Consider the following 19,574-nt stretch of genomic DNA (forward strand, 5'->3'; position numbering starts at 1 on the left):
CTTCTTCTCACATTAATGCTCTCACTTGTCATGCACAAGATTTCGTGCTCTGTGTAGAGTTTTTGCTCACGATGAGGTCAGTGCCTGTCCTTTCTGAAGCACAAATGGAGTGTTTTAAGCGTTGGCCCTGGGAGCTGCTGCTGTTTGGCAGTTACCCCTGCATTCCCAGCATGTCACACCYAGCTTCTCTTTCATGTATCATTCAGGCTTCTTTTTGTTGTTGTTATTGCCCTTTTCCCCTCCCGGACACTGATATCTAAATTGGTTTTCCAGAAATCAGTCTCCTGCATTGTAATGGTGTATTATAAGATAATGATTGTTTTCTTTCAACTTTTGATAATATTTAATTAAGGATTCAAAAGGATCTTTCTTCTTTTGCTTACAGGGGAAAAAAAATCCCTGAGGAGAGCTGCTAAATTATTTCTTAGTATAGCAGGCTTGTGAGGTTTTGTTTCCACCAGATTAGCTAAAATACATGTTGGCTGTTYATTGAGTAACAAAGGCTCTGACTCTGTGAAATAACTGTTAAGCTCAATAGAATGACTTCTGCCCACAGTTACTCCGTCTCGCTGTAGTTTGCAGCAGTGCAGTTCAAAGCTGGTAGACACGTTGCTTTACAGAGCTGTCCGGTTCTCCTGCGTTCCACTGACGTAAACTCAGTGTTTCAAAATGCTGAATTTCCTGTGTTATAAGTATGCTAGTATTTGCCTCGATTTTCATGGTAGACTAGTATTGTCTAGTATCTGTCCTACATGTCTAGGAAAAATGTGCTTAGCCAGTTCACAGCTGAAGAATTTTATTTGCTGAGCCCAATTTTTGAAATATTTTAACATAAATAAGTATTCTGCAAGTGGCCTTTCATGATAGCACAAACTGCGTGGGTAAGGCAACAGTGTGAGCGAGCTGTCGATATTAGCAGTGTGTCTAATGTTCCCTTCTGACACCAGAAATCGAGGCTCTTTACATTCTCTTTGCTTTTTCTTGGCTAAGTTTTTGTCTCGTGAACGTGCCAGACTTCTCCCCTCTGCAGCAGTGCTGTTGTGCTTTGCGGAGGCTGAGGATCTGTCTCCTGCAGCTGAGAGCTCTGACACTTGCTGTAACTGAGGCTTTCTGGTTCCTATTCCAAAGCACCAYGGAAAACAGTCAGCTGTTTGTGCGCATGAAAGCTGATTGCAATCGTATCTGCGTGGATTTATTTTGAATACTGCCTCTGAAAATTGAAAGCGTGGGAACTCGGGTCTTCTCTTAATAATAGCACAAGTGGCAGGAATTTACATTTTTCAAGACTCTCATGTTATCTCAGATCTGATCRTGAAGACACTTGCTCTCGAAGGGAGAGAGGGAATGAATATTGGGGCGTTCTTTCTGTATCTGAATCTTTAATTAATACTTCACTGGTATTTATTATCTTACTATCATAAAGCTACTAGGAAATAGAAACTGTTAAATCAACTTTGCAAAGGAGCAGCTGAAACAACCATGGAGGCATCCTATGGCAGTGCAAAGTCTGCAAGAGAGACTTCGGAAATCTTCACTTGATGCATTAGCTCTWGGGTCTTCCTTTTTGGAGCAAATGTGGTCCTAAAATTCATGTCAGATATTAATACAGAGGAAAGATACCGTGAATGAAACACTAATGAGCTTCCCACTAAATGCTAGCTTTAAAAATTACCTAGCCTTGGTTTCATTTTAGGCATGTCCTTTGAGAAGTAAACAGGATAACTTTCAGCTAATGCATTATTTAGAGATTTTTTGGAGTACGTTCTGAAAGCCTCATATGGGGCTCTATCCACAGGATTCCCATTAAATTCAATGGGAGCCGTGTGGCTAAAAACCTGCAGAGCAGTTTGAAAACGTATCCCATGCTGTGCTGAAGATAGATGATTAAAGAATGAGTGCTTGAACAGGGAGGAGGGAGTGATGCTGTGATTCTCCATTTAGGGCTATGATCAGACTAAAAATCCTTCTCTAAACCCTTCTTAAATGATCTTCTTTTGGAAATCCAAGCTAATAGMTCTCCTGTTTCTGCAAATGGAACAGCAGTACATCGCAAATAAACATTTGCACCTTAGAGATGTCTGGCTGTCCTCTCACTTTTTCTTTTCTCGTTACGTGTTTATCATTTTTGTTTGTTTATTCCGCTCTATTCTTTTCTTGCGTCTCAAATTTTAACATTCTTTTTTATTCCTCTCAAAGTCCTCTCTGTCTTTTCTGCTACTCTTGCATTATTTCTGGTTCTCCCATCTGGTGCTGTTCTCTTCACTGTTTTCTTCCTCTCCATTCTCAAGACTTTTTCTCAACGTTATTTCCTTCTCTGTTTCTAGGTACGTCCTTTGTTTGTYTTCTCCTAACCCGCATCGTAGTTTTCCAGTTGCTGTACTTTGTGGCCAAAGTCATGGAGTATAGCTTTCCAGACCCCTTTTCTCTTTCCTTTTTTCCTTGTGTTCTCCAAGTTGGCAGCTGGCAATTCCTTCAAAATGCCCTTTCCTCCTCTCGCTGAGTGACGGGCCTCCTACAACCCGCTTCTCGAACCAGCTGATGCGGGGGAGCAGTCCGCTGGCCTTCAGCGAGGGAAGGAGAACAGCGTGGAAGTACACGCACGCCACGAGAGCTCGTCCTCTCTCTGCATTGCAGCTGAAATCCTGCACAGAAGAACGCAGCTTGATTTCCTTCTTTATATTCAATCCATCTCTGGGATAACCCGATTTAAAGAAATGAGCTTTAATGGTGAAGAATTTTGAGCCTGTGTGTTCTGACATTTTTTTCCCCCTGTTGTTACTTGATAAAATGGATAGTGGCTGTGGTAGAGTGATGTGACGGGAAGGATACAGGCAGTGCTTCATGACACTTAACATAGTGGCGTGAAGGTGTGCCTACTTTTTTCTTATCTTTTTTTGTGAAGCTATGTTATTGCTTTCTTCATGCATCTCATTTGCACCTTGATATTCTTTCTCTTCCCTTCTCTTTTTCTCTCTTTTGTTAGACTTGCATAAATGGAAAGGGAGAACATTAAACGTGATTAATGGCAGAATATTTCTAAGTCCTTCTGATTCTTTTGTGACCAGTTCACAAACAGTTTAATTTAGCCCTTATTCATCGGAGCTGATGAAACTCTATATGAGTCTGTTCCAGGCCTCCTCAGTGCGCATTGTCATGTATTTTTATTGCCTCATTATCAACTGCTTGGTTGTGGAAGAGCTGTCAATATCATTTTAGAGAGACTACCACTGCCTAATGATACAGATAATTAAACCCTTGGAGACCATTATTCTAACCATATATTACTTGTTTAGGCCATTTTGCTCTATTGCTGGAATTTGGAAATCTACAAACATCAAACTTATGTTCTTGTGTCTCCAACATGACTTGTTTTCTTGCTTGTTTTCTAACCACCTGAAATGTAAGACTAGAGGAGTAGTTACTTCTACATCTTAGATTTCCTTGCTGGTAGATGAGTGTTGCTGTTTGCTKAATCTGTCATCCATAAACGTAAACCCCTTTTAAGCCAGGCACCATTAGACTAGGAAATTGTTTTGTTCCAGGGCAATATTATGGTTTCTGGCTCTAGTGAGTCAAACTTGCACTGAAGGAGGCTCAGGAGATGGCATTTGGTATCCTGGCAGTCRCTGATTTTATGGAAAGATACATCAAGACACCTTATTTAAGCRTTTTTCATACCAGAAGATGGTAGTTTAAAAATATAGACAGAATGTTGGAAAGGTACTAGAGTGTCATTATTCTCCTAGTAAAACYTGAACCTTGGGAAATAAAATCCTATGAACATCTTCCACATTAAAAAGACATTAGGGCATACCTCACACAGTGATACCCCTTCTCTTAGTGCCTGCGCAGCTTCTCTGGCCAGGRCAGATACAGAGGGCTTCCTACTTAAGCAGGACATAGTCATACAGGGAGTGAGAGGACATCTCCAGTTCCTGAAGAACACAGGCAAAACCCGTAATCGTTGTTGATAATCCAAGAACCATCTCATATCGTCTGYTCGTGAAGGTCTCCTTGTAAGCTCAAAGCAGACTCCCTACTGAGGAGGAAAGAATGAAAGACAAAATCTAGCTACACCTATGACAACACACTCTGCCCCTTAGGAATTTGAGTATTAGCATATCATTAATATAGCCTACGTTCTCAGTAGCACAGGCATCACTTGCAAGAAATGTGTGGGAATATTCCACCTTTACTGGTCTTGTACATGGAGGCTTTTAGGAAGCCACAGATGAACTGATTTTTTTTTCTTTGGTATTATTCTAGTCTTTAGCAGCTAAWATTTGGAAAGACTAAAGTCCAAAAGGTCAACAAATTATATTTACTAAGACTCTGTGTTGTTTTTTAAAATATTTTTAGGCAAAACTGGAAGTGTTTTTCTCACAGTTAGGAACAGGAATCATTATTTCTTGCTGTTGATTCTTGCTGGGTTTTGTATTTCAGAATGTCTTAGGTGAGCTGTTTTGGGGAATCCAGGTTCAAAGTGAGAAACTTTCCCAACGTACTTGAGTCCTGTGTAGTCCATGTGCAGGAGTTTGGGCTATGCCTGCTGCAGTTAGCTGTACAGTGTCAAGAAAGACTGGTGCTCTCCTGTGAATTCTACTTTTAATGAAAGACTTGGTTTATTGAACCAAACCCTGAGTTGTTTACTGAATGATTATTTAACTAGATTCCTCATATAGCTACAGGGGTAGCTGTAGTTATTACTAACTACATTAGTAATTAGTTTTTATAGGCATTAAATTCACAAATTAAGTTTTAAGGGAAAAAGAAGAAACAGATTCAGTGAAACTTTCCAGTCTTTGGCCCTGAAGGCATCAGGGCATATTGTATGGACTTCAATATTATAAAACTGTCTGAACAACTTTAATAATATGCATACTTAGTCACTCAAAAGAATTAAATGACTTTCTGTACATCAATAGTAGGCATGCTCAGGAGTCACTTAATCAAGAGAATTATACATCTTAAATATTTTTGTGAAACAATTGGAAAATATTGAAATACAAATATCTCTTTGTAAGCTGGCAGATTTATGGAAGGATTCTTTTTAAACCCTGAATTCTACACAGAAGAACAGAAGTGACTAAATGATTAAAAAAAAAAAGAGAGAGAGAGAGAGAGAGAGAGAGAGAGAGAGAACTAAGCTTTTGCTATCATGCTTCCTTCCAGACTGAACGGCTTTTTTAAAGTTATCTGAGCATGAAGCTATTCATGTGAAATGTGTGAAACATTAACCTATCTGTAAAGACATAGCAAAGCTGCCAACTTGTTTGAAGTCAGTCAAGTATTTTTAAGATACGGACTTCAGATCACTAATGGAAAGAGCTGAAGATCTGAATAGTCCTATCAGCAAAATACTGTAAAATGGAGAGGACGTATGATGTACTTTAGGGCAAGAATTGTGAACAGTCAAAATCCTGGGTTCTAGCAGCTGCTGGCATTGGACATGTTATTTAACCTTGCTGTGCCTGAATTTATTCACCTCTAAGATGGTGATATAGTATATTATGTTGACCTGCATAATCACAGCATAAAATCTGTAGAACTCTGACCTCTTACGAGCAGTGATTTAGTATATCCTGGGATGAGGCCTTGCATCGCTGATCTTTTAATCAGAATAGTCATGTTTACTAGCACTTAGTGAGTTATGATAATTAAAGCTAATCAGATTTATCAGCTGAAAGAACAAAGTCCACTTTGTGATATGTCATCCTTGGACTTTGACAGCAGTTGTTCGCTAATTTGAAAATATCAGTATTTTGCAATGGATTTCCCAGCCATCTGTGTGAATGAAAAGGGTGCTGCTMGTGCAAGAGTACTCACAAGTGGGCTGTGAAGGGTGATTAACAGTGAGTCTGGCGCCGCGTGTGAACACCTCTTCCGTTGCTTTCAGTGGTGCCTGTGTAACAAGGAGAGAACTGAAGTTTTTAGATGTAAAACATAATAGTAAAGAAAACACTATTACGTGTTAGGTCAATGAAGTTGGAATTTTATTCATGGAATGAAAAAAAAAAGGCACAGGACCTTTTCACACATTTTTCATAACYCTGGAACTGCCTTAAAATGCCTGTCAGATTTGCAAAGAGGAGCCATGAGGAGGTTAAGATGCTGGAGTCTGATGCCTTCAGAAAGCCTTGCTTGGAGAGTCGGAGAGACTGGAAACAAACCGTGGTAATTTTAGCAGAAGAGAAAAAGAAAATCCTTCCTCTTCTTAGCTTTCTTCCAGCTGCTGTCTGTGGTGTGGCCAGCGCAGTTGTGTGTGTGCTACTGCATATGGCAGTCTGAGCCTGAGAATCTCATGACGGGCCACGTGGTGTGCAGATGCACTAGCGTGGTGTGCAGATGCACTAGCGTGGTGTGAAAATGCACTAGCGTGGTGTGCAGATGCACTAGCATGGTGTGCAGATGCACTAGCGTGCTGGCGGGTTCTGCAGACACTCGTCGACGGCAGAGCTAGCTTGCAGCTTGCACTTCGCCCTATCTGCTTCAGCTCTACAAAGATGCTGCGTGGAGGGAGGCAGATTTTGTTAGAAACTCACGGAAATTTATGTAGTTGTGTCAGCACATGCAGGTGGCCTTGGTACGGTGCTGAAACTACRACTCGAAATGGAACGAGGACTTTGTTTTTTAAATTGCATAACATTCCCAAGTAAAGTAAATTGAAGTCTTCAAACCRTAGTGGTTTGTGTGTACCAGAGTGCTGTGTAGAGCAAATTAAATATATATGTTTGGATGGGTTTGCAGATATATCTATCCATATATGTATTTGCAAATATGGGGAAAACATTTATTTAAATTGTAGAAAATAWTAAAAAAATAAATACAGAATCGTTATTTAAAATTTGAAATATTTACAATCTGATTATATAGTTGTCTGTGATTTTTCTGATGCTTTTAGATATGCTGAAACACTGTATGACTATTTCTGGTGCCTCYAACATGAATAATATTTGAAATTATGAGCATACGTTAAAGCTGACATTAGAATAAGCTTTCTCTGCACGTCTGGTTCTATCCATTTATAGCTAATGAAAATATCTCCTTTCCTGAAGTMTCAAATGTGTTAATGGGGGTTTGTAGGAGGGAAACAGTCCTTCCATTTGAAAAATCTTTTCCATTGCCTAAGAGAAGCTTTTCTGTGACGCTTAGTCTGGGACTATTTTTTATTTAATCCTCCTTGTMTGTGGCCTTTGGGCCACAATTGTATAGGGGACTAGTGATGGAAAACACCCATAAAGTCCATATAGCATTTATCTGCCTCTCAACAGAGGAGTAAATGTTATCACTGTTTTCTGTTGTGCTTCAGAAGCTTTTTGCTGTGGGTATAGATTTCGGGAGTGAAGTCTGCATGGCTGAGAGGGCCAGTGGAAACATTTCCAGCAGGACTGGCTCGAATGCCCGGTCTGCCATTGCACGGTAGCAGAATTGACGTTCGTGAGAGCAGTGATAATGCCAATGCTGAGGCCTTGAAAAATCCTACTCTGCTTACCCTGCGCTCAAGGTGCATCCTTGCATTATTTTAAGGATACCTTCAAAATTTCCAGTGGATGCAATGGTCAGTGGTTCAAGTAAACGTTATGCTTACGTCTGCAGCTCTCTCTAACTTTTTTCCAGGCAGTGGTGTGGTCTAGCAGCCAGARCACTTGATTAGGCTGTTGACTCAAGGGAAGGATCCTTCACCACTCATGTGAACGGAGCTTGGTCCTTGACTGTGGCATGGATTTCCAGGCTTGAGCTCCAGACTCCTGTTTCATTTCAGCACTGCCTYGCAATAGTCGCCCTCGCCTTGTGCTAGATACATTGCTGTTTCTACGTGCCAGTTGTCTTCAGGTAGTTTCCCTCCCGGGGGAAGATCTGTGTATGCTTCGCCTGTGTTTTCAGGAGAGCGTGGCTTGTGTAGTTTGCGTTTGCTGCTTGGAGGTCAGCGCAGGGCTGAATTGGCCGCTCAGAGCCCTGGGAGGAGGGGGGTGATGGTGGTGCAGGAGTAGAATTTGACTTGGTATTTCTGGATTGATAAGCCCAAGTACTGAGGAAGGGAACGAATAAATGTAAACTATGTTTCGTGTGTCTTTCTGTTGATGTTGTAGAGGATATCATTACGTTATTATCGGAGTTTTAGGCATGGGTATTGTGCATTCTGTAGGCTTTGCCCAGCGTACTACTGTAAGGCCAGGAGTAATGTTGCCTCCTAAACAAAACTGGAAGCACAGAGGAGAACCCTTGGGAGTTAGGGCTTCAGTGTTTATTGTCTGTCACGCCTCCTTTCTGTTTATTGCATATTAGTTTTCACTCCTCTCTGTGCTTTTTTGATCTGTTTTCAATATCTAAATTCTTTGGAGAATTTTGTGTCTAGCTCCAGGCYTCCTTGTGTCCTGTGGCCCGTGGAGCCTGTTGTGAGCCCTCTTAGGTTGGGGAGCTGGCAGGGCTAGATGCAGCCCCGGGAGAGAAGGCACCGCTGCTTCCTGCAGATCACCAGGGCTTGCGGAGGAGAGTGGTGCTCCCAAAGCCGCAGGTATGGCTGGCAGGTGCCTGCGCAGAGGGCAGATGTGTTGCAGATAACTGCAGAGAGCAGCAGCCCTGCCTGGAGGCAGCAGAAATCCCGGGGGCCAGAGGGCYCCAGGCAGAGCTTGTAGGTCAGAGAGCTGCTGATGTAACTGAAACCCAAGTGGGAAGGGAAGACGTTCTTCTAAGGATGCAGTGAAGAGAAAGCCTTGTTTGATGAGCTCTTTTTGCTTCTGTTATGTCTTGCAAAACCACTTTGATATATTTCTTGTTGAAATATATATATATATATATATATAATATATATTTGATCTAGAATCCCAATGTTTTGTTTGTTTGGGGGTTTTTGTTTACTTGTAAGCCTTTGATAGTTTGAGGAACTGACTGTAAGGAGACGGTCTAAGCAGGTCCACTGCGGAGCTTGGACCATCTTGGGGTCTTTTCGGAGTAGTCAGAGAAGTGAGATGCAAGTGTGGCTTTGGAGGTGAGAAACTGTGCTGGAATGGGATAACAAATTTATCTGAGCGCAGAGTCAGACAGCAGCTTTTTGGTTTGCTGGAGAGAGGCATGAGAGGCTTGGGCAGGGCCAAAGGAGGCTGCCACCAGAGCTAGACAGACCGCAGGCTCTGCAGAGGCATCGGCAGTCTCACTGGCGGCGGTGCTTCAGAGCTCCCTGGCTGCCTTRGTGCTTCAGAGGAGAACCTGGCAGTGGCTGAAAGGGCTGAGACTCCCCTGGCAGGTCAGTTTGCACCTTGGTCCATGGTCAGGAAGCTGGGAAGGATCAGGTAGCTCAGGGACTTAAAACCCAGGTTGCATCTCTTGGAAGGCTACAACTAGAAATACAACTCAAGAGATTTGAGCTGGAGACAGCCTAACAGAGAGACAGGAAGCTACACTSTCTCACAGACAGGATTGGAAGAAGAGAATTTGAGCCATTTGAGAATATATACCCATTTGAGAGTTTTGAGTCCAGAGCTGGTGGTAAGTTAAGCTAAAGATGGAGAAAGTTCCATTTTATTGGTGGTTTTCTGTGCTTTTGGCATGACATGAGGAGAAGGAAAAGCTGAAATACAAACCTCCAGCTGCTGCTGTAAGAGTCTGTAGAAACCCTTGGGCATGTTCCTGGAAGATAGTGAAGGTAGCGCTAAGCTGAAGGAATTATTGTGATGTGCATTTGAAATAACCACAGAGTACTGTCGCCTCAGCTTGAGGCTGATGAAAAAGGAAGGGGATGGCACCTTGCAAAAGGTAGCTGCCAGCCTGGGGAARTACCGAAAGAAATAGGTCAAGGGAGAAGAAGTTGGAGCTGTCRCGCATCTTCTAGAGCTGGAACAGCCACATGCTACATGTCCCTTGGAGGGAGAGCCGTGTTAAGGGCTGTGTGGGAAGCAGCTGAACAGGATGAGGGCTATAGAGAGTATATTGTCTCTGTGCTAGTTTTGTCTCCTTTCCACAGAAGCCTGCTTCCTCTAAGGGATTAAGTTTTGCGTCTGGGGAGATCAAACCCYTGTAAGAGTGCTACAGAGAACTGGAGAAGAGGAAGGGGTTTCCCCTGCGGTGAGACAAGACCTATCATACACAGTGGAGAGGCTGAGGGAGAAAAAGCCCTCAATATKTGAGATTACGGAGGCAAACTGCGAGAGGGATGCCTCTCTCAAGGAGACGAGACMAGAAAACCTGACAAAAAGGGGCCTGGAAGGCCTTTTGGGAGAAGGTGGAAATATATGAGAAAGACTCTACAGGGCTGGAGGGCTGAGAAAACATCTGTGCATCCTTGAATTTGTGTATTTGAGGGTACATTTGAGGGTATTAATTCCTGTATAGTCTTAAAGTCTGTTCTTAGGGAGGGACCCAACGGAATGTCTATGGCTTTGGTCTGTTTGAAACGACATGGCTGGGGAAAGCCCAAAGTGGGCAGGTTTCCAGACCACGTCCCCATATTGCTGGGGGACAGCACAAAGGAGAAACGGTCCTGAGCAATGGCTGGGGGAGTCGGGAGCGTGGCTGCCTACCCGTGTGGAGTAAAACTCCCAAAGAGCTGTAAAGCGTGCCTTGGCCTTGGTGAAAGTGTGCTTCGACCTCATGCTGCTGCAGCAGGACAACCAGGCCAGGGACGGACACAGCAGAGCTGCTCCCTCCTGTCCAAAATGTATAAGAAGTTTTAAAAAACAGGCTCCGACTGCTCGGTGTGTCTTTGCACTGGCTTTGCACTGGCTTCTGGWCCAGTTTTCTGAGTTGCAGCAAAATACACCATGGACATTTTTGTGTCACCTTTGAGGCCTGAGCATCTGCTCCCTGTGTGTGGCCCCTTCTCAGGCCCAGGCTCAGGATCCCTGGGCAAGGGACAACATTTCCTCTTTTCCAGACATGACACCTGGCCCCCTCACCTCACTCTGAAAGACRTAGCAAAAAAAGCCAAATACTGTTCATCGCAGTTAGATTGATTTCCTGGTACTCTTTTAGCGACACTGGACAAATCATGTCTTTAAAACCTAGGAATGACTGATTTTGTTTCAGGAGGAACAGCGAGCGTGGGACCTCTGGATCTTCAGTTCCAGTCCTCTGCTGTTAACCATGTCAAGCAACTGGTTTCATAAAACTGCTCAACTCTCTTCAGTGTTTAGGTTTCTTATCCCATTACTCTACCTGCTGGCTGTTCAGAGTCTCACTTTTTAACGGTTAAAAAATACCCAATTTCCGGCTAATGTATATAGCAACTATATTCCCATTTTGTTCTCTGTCCATTATTGCCCTTAGGCTGGTAAAATATTCTTTCCTCTTTTACTTTTTCCTTACTTACATGTTTGTAGAGGTCATATCAGTGTAAGCGTGTGTCCACTTAGGTTTGGGAAGACAAGTTGCTTAGTCTTCTCTCATGACRCAGACTCTCAGTTCCTCTGAACAGCCTCAGAGCTGTTCCTCCACCAGACCCTCTGTGAAGGGGCAYTGGAGATCATAATCGCGGATAATATTCCAGATGAAATCTCGACAGCGCTTTCCRCAGTAGCATTAATATTTTACATTTCTTAAACTCTTAGACTCCATGAACGGATTCTGGTCTCAGAGTGCCTCATTTCTTCTTCTATTTRGTGCTTTGAGAAATTTATCCTTAGGTTAGGGCTGGTGGAGAACTGTCTCCCTACTCTAAATTGACATTTTGTCAAGAAACTTAAGAAGCTTCTACCAAACACACATTACGTTTTTTTTCCTTAAAGGAGATCACTTTTTTTTTTCAGTTGAAAGCAACACTGCAGTTTTCAGAAAACTTCAATTTTCTATCCAGATAATAGGTGTAGCAGAATTTTAGGGGTGCTATCTGAGAGGAATAGACAGTAAATAGAACATTAGACAAAGGGGAAAGTAAATGTTCCTAAATAGTGATTGAAAAGCATAGGCTTGGGAATGGTGAGATACTAGAAACTGTTTTTGCAGAAAATAGCATCTTGATAGTTATATAAGATGCATCGAATCCTTGGCAAGATGAGCTTTTTAGCACAGACTGGAAAGCAGGCAGACTACACGCGTGGGGCATAGCTATTATAGATCAGCATGTGCTTGCTGTTGGACTGGGTCCATCTGGGTATTAGAATCATAACCAAGAGCAGATAACCTTTAATGGTTTTTAGAAGTGAGAAATACATAGCTGATGTGTAGGAATAGCCTTTCACACAGCTTTTAATTTTTCTGCTTCACTTCCAAAATTTACATGTCCTCTGGAGGCCTAGTTCAGGAAGCAAACCATGGTAGTTCAAGTTAAATTTATAGAGGCTTAGTTGTTCTTCTGTTTTTTTTTTCTTTTTTTTAATTATACTAACTCTTACTAGCATACACAGTCACTGTGCAGAGTRTTATCGATCATAGTATAACAATTGCCTTTAAATTAAGCTATTATTAATTCAGGCTTCAAAGATTCTAACTCAGGAGGAAAAAGTCTCAATTATTATCATATACCATGTTTGGTTAAGCAGTCCTTCCTAAAAAACGGAAAATTGGGATGCTAGCAAAAAARGAAACAGYTTATAAACTGCAAAAGCTGTGGCCATCAAAGCTTTGCAATACCTTTGAGTGTAAGCATATTTCACCTCCTTGTTTGGCAGGAACTAGTTTTCTCTTTTCCTATTTGGATACCTTACGGACAYCTAAAATTTCTAAGATCCTTTCAATGATGCATTGACAGTAACATGCCAACATAGTTACCGTCTGTTATGTCTGGTGGTTCAGCTTTATGACTGTCAGACTCTTAGTTACAAATTTTTATAATAGCTGCAGGAGAAACAAGAAGAGCCTCAACAGTGTTTAACTTAGCTCACRTGGCAAATATCATTGTTAATAGAAATAGGAGTGTTGCTAGAAGGTGTTTCTAATTKGCGCGTGGAGCAGTATGCTACTCGGTTCCTCTAAAGCTGTTAGATAAAATAGGCCAGTTTAACAGGAATTCTGTCGAGTATAGAGAACCCAGTTATGTGCGCTTGGCTCAAGAGGAAATGGCRTACTGAATTTAAGAATTCTTCATAAGTAGTTTGACTGATGATTCTAATATCCAGCTAGACTATATTTTCATTGAAGTATTAGACCGAAGTTGGAAAACTCTCATTGATTTCAGCAAAAGTTGAATCTGTCCTTTCTCTAACTTTTACTTGTTTATTCATGTGGAAGAACTTTATATAGGGCTAGMATTAGAATTGTGTATGCATATATAAAACACTGTGATTTAAAATAAGAACCCTACTATGTTATTAACTTAAAAATTAAATGATGAACATGTTATGAAAGGAAATCTGTCAGTGAGGACTGTACAGGAATTTATGTTATGAACCAAAGTGATTTGTTCTTTTGTGTAAACGGGATCTGATTAAGGTCAGCCCATGAGCAGAAATGGTTTCAATCTACAACTGAAAAACTGTGCACCACTGTCTGCACTAGAGATTAGTGCTGGCTTATTTTTATTCACATTTGGTCAACAGATGGTCCAACTATTCTGTGGGCATTCTGGCAATGCAGAAGTCTGCACATCAATGACAGAAAAAAAATGAATAAGTAAAATGTCAGTGGGCATTTAAATAAAATGAATGCCTCACAATGTCAGCTTCTTGAAAACGAGTGTACTTGGCTGACTTGAAAGGAGAAAACCTAGTAAAACATAGCATTATTTCTAAATGAGCCACTACCATGCATTCTGATAAGATTGACAGGAATTTTGATAAGACTACGAGGAATTTGTGACTGTTACAAAAGACAGTATGATTGGCCTTTAGCCAGAGCAGTTAGCTAATATTTGCTGTCTTGCTGCCTCAGAAATAAAAAGTTTTGCTATGATGCGAATAATTCTTCAGCCCAATTCCATTTGCAAAGAATAGCACACAGAAGTCACGTTTACCTAAACACAACCGAATAAATAACAGCAGGCAGTGTCTCATCTGGTCTCCGGAGGAGTTTTGCCTCTCTTTTCAGGGCTGCGGGTTTCATATACAGCATGTCAGGCAATGCTGACGTAAGGCGTTGCTCTTGCTCTCCTGCCGTCGTGCAGCCTGCACGCCTGTGCCATGTCATTTTTCCCTTCTCCAGCCCCTGCTCCAACTGGGCTGTTCTGTACCAAGGAGTTGAGACAGTCTAAGAGTAAAGAACAAAAAACCTAAATCACATGTGAGAAATTTCAGTTGTGTGGACATATCMGTTGGACTCCGTTTCTCAAGTCAAACTCACAAAAGTGTTGCTTCAGCAAGAAGCAGCTGCAAAAGGATGAGAAAACAGGTGAAGACRGGGGGCGTGCGAAGAAGTGGGGAGGACCTTTGCTGTAGTTGGCCCTCAGTGATTTGTGCATGAAGCCCAGCTTCTCTGCTGCGGTAGCCCTCATTGCTTCTCTGCTTTCCGCTCCCGTTCTTCCTCCTATCTGGGCTCGCAGAGCTGAAACCAACTGTAGTCTTGGACCATTTATTTGGAGTCGATCTCAATGACATCCCCAAAGCCCATGCGATTTACCTTCTTGCAGAGTTGGATGGGACTCACGTGTCACATGGTGGCCCTCGCTGTCCACCCTACTGYATGCCGGGCCATGGCCCCTCATTCGACGTCGCCTCTGCTCGAGAGGGTTSGTGTTATTACCCATTTTAATGTGGCTGATGGATGCCCATAGATCAAARATTTTTTTGATGGTCACCTCTAGCATTTTTGAACAGAGAGTACTAACTTTCCTTCTTTCTGAAGCTGATGATATTTTCCTAGGCTGCTGGTAGCAGGCTGTGGTCTGTGCTTGCTTTTTGCATCCCTTTGAAAGGGCAAGAAGAGGGTGAATGCAGTCAGCAGCTGTGCCTTCGTAAACAAATGTCCTGGCACACACTGCTGCGCCTGTAACAGAGAGAGCAAATACGAGTAATGTATGTGATAGTCTGTCTAAATTGCACAAAATTGACAATTGACTATAAATATAGCAGCTTTTGGGGAAATCTGACTGATATTATTCTTAAATGACAGTAATTTTCTTGTGCTGTTTGGTTACAGTGTTGACAAGGTGCTGTTTTTTGCTGGCRCTTCTTTTTAATGTTTGTAACAGACCTATGTTAGGATTTTAACAATTATACCTAATTACTGTGCATATTCAAAAGATAAAAGAGTGGCCTTAATGTGTTATTCGTAACATGAATTATGAGAACATTATAAGGGCYGGATTTTCTTTAAATATTAATTTCATAATAGCCAGTTAAATGATACGTTAGGCTCTTGTAAAGAACAAAAACACTGAATGCCAGTCTTAAAAAAAAAAAAAAATCCATACAATTGACTTTTATAATATTTTCCTTTTCTAGAATGGAGGAGACAGTGAGAAATCTACTACAGCATCAAGGGTCCCCAGGCCAGAATGGAGAAGGAACTGTCAGTATCATGAAGGTGTATCAGGTATTAGTGACTTGTTACCTCTTTTTTTTATTAATCACATACCTATAGAATTTCCACATCAGCTGCATAGTTTCTTTTTGCTACTTGTGGCAGGCATCCATTATCAGTCCTTCTTGGGGTAGAGGAAGAGTGTCTAAGAGCAGAATTTTGGAGAACCAAGATTTTAGAGGTTTTGGAAGAGAGCCAGGGTTGTTTAGGCTGTTTATGGGAAAGGAGGGTGATGCTGTGGTTTACRTTTTCCTACCATACCACTCTTTTCTGGAAGTAGTGAGCCTGGGATSGTGGAAGACTCTCTTTAGTCTCTGGAAGCAGGGACATCCAACTTAATCATATACTCTGCAAGTTAATAAGAAAAAAAAAAAAGCTTGGTGAAGTCAGTCTTACGCTGTAGGTTTTAAAGARAATCAAGCGTTTCTTGTAAAGATACAAAATGCTGAAATATTGAAATCTGGACTAGGTTGTAATTCTTCTGATATAATACACTTTTCAAAAAGAGTGGGTATGTTAGTTCTTTCTTGCAGCTGATTGACCAAAAATATGGCCACATAGCTAAACAAAAATATATATTAAAGAGTATTTGCCACTGTAATTTAATTTTCAATTTAAGATTGGATTGAATGGAAAGGAGTATTTCAGATTAAACTTCCAAAATAATCAATTTTTCTTTTTAAAATGATAGCCTGGAAAATTTAATTTCAGGTCAAATTAAACTTCTTGTTGAACTCGTAATGAAATACTGTGCTTTCAGAAACTTGTAATAAAAGCATCCATATTTAACTCACCACTCATTTGTGTTGCAAATATGAGAGTTGGCTCACTCTTCTTGGTTCAGAGTTTAAATCCATCCTTCCTATTCATTCCAGCTCATGTGCAGTGGGAATTTTTAAGTGGGCTTGGCATCAGTTTCTACTTTGAGTCTTCTAGTTATCTATAGATCAAGAGACAGCCAGAATGATTTTGTTACCTGGTTTTCTGTATTCTAACTTACCTTGGAAACCAGTTAGCTGGTAGCACAGTTAGGTTTTAGTTTATTTGGCTTTCACTGTTACACTTTTCAGTGAGAAAGGCAGAAGGAGTATTTTGGTTTTAGTCAAACTGGAATTTGGGTGTTTTTTTTCCCTTTTGGCCATTAAAGGTTTTTTTTTTAAAAAAAAAAAAAAAAAAGTCCTGCTCATTCCAATATGCGTACTTGCTTATTTTTTCCTTTATGTTCTATTTGCATCATGATTTTTGAAAACCTGGAGAATTTTTTTTTTGTTTTGAGGTCATACCCAACATAGGAATTTGTTCTGTCCTGCCAGCCAGTAGAATGGGAACCATGGTGTATTTAGTTCTTAGGTTTATTTTCTGTTCAACAGAAGAATGAGGTCGTTTTACCCAATTAATGACAACAACAATTCTTTTGTTTCCCTTGAGCTCTAGAAAACAGCCCCCTCCACCTTGTAAACTGCTATTTAACAGTTTCGCAGGGTCACAGAATGGTTGAGGTGGGAAGGGACCTCTGGACATCATCTGCTCCAACTCCTCTGCTCAAGTAGGGTCACCTAGAGCACATTGGACAGGATTGTGTCCAGGCAGGTTTTGAATAATTCCAAGGAAGGAGTCTCCACAAGCTATAGATGAGTAAGATAGAAAAATAGAACATTTCCACAAACATTGTGTTTATTCTGAATGTCTCCTTGATTCATTTATCCTCACACCCCTTTTGTTCTCTTTTTATGACAAATTTTTGAATTTGTCATTGAACAATTTTTTGCTTCCTTGAAATTTTAAGGAATGGCTCTATTCACGTGCAAAGCAAGGCATTCCTGCCCTCATAGCGGTATCTGGTATGCAGGCCAGAGATGGGTTCATACCATGTATATTTGTTATTTAGTCAGGCAGTACAAACTATGGAKGGTGATTTAGGCAACAACCACATGTAATGACAAAAGCTGGTACCTCAAGGCCTCATCAAAACAAACAGTTGGCAAAGAATCGGTGTTCTGAAATGTTCACAAAGTATTTGAACATTGAAAAATGTTAATGAAACATTAGTGTATGAATAATGAATATGTTAATGAAACTAACTGTGCAGAAATAATGGTGAATTATGTGAACATTGGCAAGAGGCACCAATATTGCAGGAGAAACATTTCATTAGTAATATTCTAAATGCTTTCAGAGAGTGTTTTGACATGTATCAGGCTAATTCACAAATGGGAAGAGCACTTGAATGTACAACCTAGGTAACCTGGGTTTTCTATACCCTAATGTATTCAGCTGTTTGGGAACATGATAATCATATTATCATCCCGCGTTTGGAAGTGAAGCATAGATGTGAGCTGAACTACAAAAAGATTTTATATGAATTCTGAGTGATATACATGTAAAAACTTATTGAATGCGTAAGTACTACCATTGTTTTGAAAGCCGTTCTCTACAATCAAGCAGTTCCCATGCACACTGTATCCTGAACCATACCTCTTACTATATGATCAGTACGCAGTGCAATAGAGTATCAGAGTTCGCTGCTGAGTTTCACAACCACATATTTTAGAACAGATAAGGACATATATTAAGAGATTAAGAGGCACAAGTCTCATATTCTCTGACACTGTGATCAGTTAGTTTTGRTATGTGAAGCCTATTCAAATTAATATATGGATAGTCATAAAAGGTACTTCCATGCAATAAACACTCTTGATCTGTTGACTATTGTCTATGCTTTTGGGTTTTTTTGCAAATCTAATTGTTGTTCTGGGATATATGAAATTGAGTTCTTATTGTAACATCAATATGYCTGACTCCAGAATAAATATTATTGCTAATAARCATTAAATGTTGCATAGTGATAATGTTAGAAAGATAGCGGTAAGATAGCACCCAGAGCATGCAGAATTATTGCAATACTGTTTTAGGTCTTGTCAAGATTCTCACCTGGGCAAAACAACCTGACCCTTTCCAGAGAGCTAACTGCCTTATGGGGATTTAATTTGCTGGGCTTACAGATGGATGAAGTAATTTCTTTAGGGTAAATGAATTTTGAAGTGTGTTTGCAATACAATTCTCCACAGTTTATAATACTTGCATTTTACGTAATAATAACTGAGGGAAGATTTATAGTGAATACTCACAGAAATATAGAAAGAACGTGTGATTTAAATTGCTTTGAATYGTCATACTTATTGTTAAAAGTTTTCTTGGCTAAAAGGCTCTAGTATATCAGAGCTTTTACAATGTTTTGAAGAGGCATTATCTACCTAAAAGAAAGATTGTGAGAGGCTAAACCAACCATTAATTACATTAATGTTATTGTCATTCATGATGCAAATACTTTATCTAAGAGGGAAAGTGAACCCCAGAAGTAATTGTGAGCAGTGCTCGAACCCAAGAGGTTAAAACAAGGACTCTGCCAAGAACTTTCCTTTCTAGGTTTGTTCTTGTGATCTGGATGTCTGCAGCCTCAAGTTTGTTTGTCTTCCCCACTTGATCACATTACTAGATAATTCCATAGAGGGGAATGTGAATACAAATCATTCAAATTAAGACTTTCAATTTTTCATAGAATCACAGAATCAGTAAGGTTGGAAGGGACCTCTGGAGATCAGCTCRTCCAACCTCCCTGCTCAGCAGGGTCACCTAGAGCATGTCAGACAGGGTTGCATCCAGGCCGGTTTTGAGTATCTCYAGAGAAGGAGGCTCCCCAACCTCTCTGGGCAGCCTGGTCCAGGGCACCGTCACTCTCACAGGGAAGAAATTCCCCCTCACGGTCAGGCGGAACTTCCTGTGCTTCMATTTCTGCCCACTGCCTCTTGTCCTGTTTTCTTTTAACATTGAGCTCCTTTTGACTTTGTCAGTGTACATTGATCAAAACAGAAGAAGAAGGGAGTTTGTTGAAAGTTCACAATTTGTTATAATCCTGAAGTTGTCAATAAGTGCACCTGAGCTCCAGACAGACGCTTTCGGGTACATCAGAAAGGGAAGACAATCTGCTATTTAAAGCACTGTGTTTTGGAGACTAGATTTCGATTCCACAAACTTCTACATTTTCTTGGACAAACTCACTTTATCTGTCCAACTCTGACCTTTGCCTATAAATGGAAGGCAACACAATATCATTTCATCTCAGGGGTATTTACGGTGACATCAGTGTATATGGGCTGCTCATCCTGGGGTAACGGAAACATAAGTAC

The 19,574-nt window shown here is 40.9% G+C and overlaps 1 protein-coding gene across 1 annotated transcript in view; it reads left to right on the forward strand.

Annotated features, from left to right (window-relative positions):
- Positions 1-19,574, forward strand: part of NCKAP5 (NCK associated protein 5) — a 350,376-nt gene that overhangs the window by 199,784 nt on the left and 131,018 nt on the right. The window contains exon 5 of the mRNA XM_085320938.1: positions 15,309-15,399. Coding sequence (XP_085177064.1) covers positions 15,309-15,399 — 91 coding nt within the window. The remainder of the gene's footprint in view (positions 1-15,308; positions 15,400-19,574) is intronic.

The sequence above is a fragment of the Rhea americana genome, unplaced genomic scaffold (assembly GCF_003343005.1).
Source record: "Rhea americana isolate MKP2758 unplaced genomic scaffold, rheAme1 scaffold_67, whole genome shotgun sequence".
Classification (NCBI taxonomy): Eukaryota; Metazoa; Chordata; class Aves; order Rheiformes; family Rheidae; genus Rhea; species Rhea americana.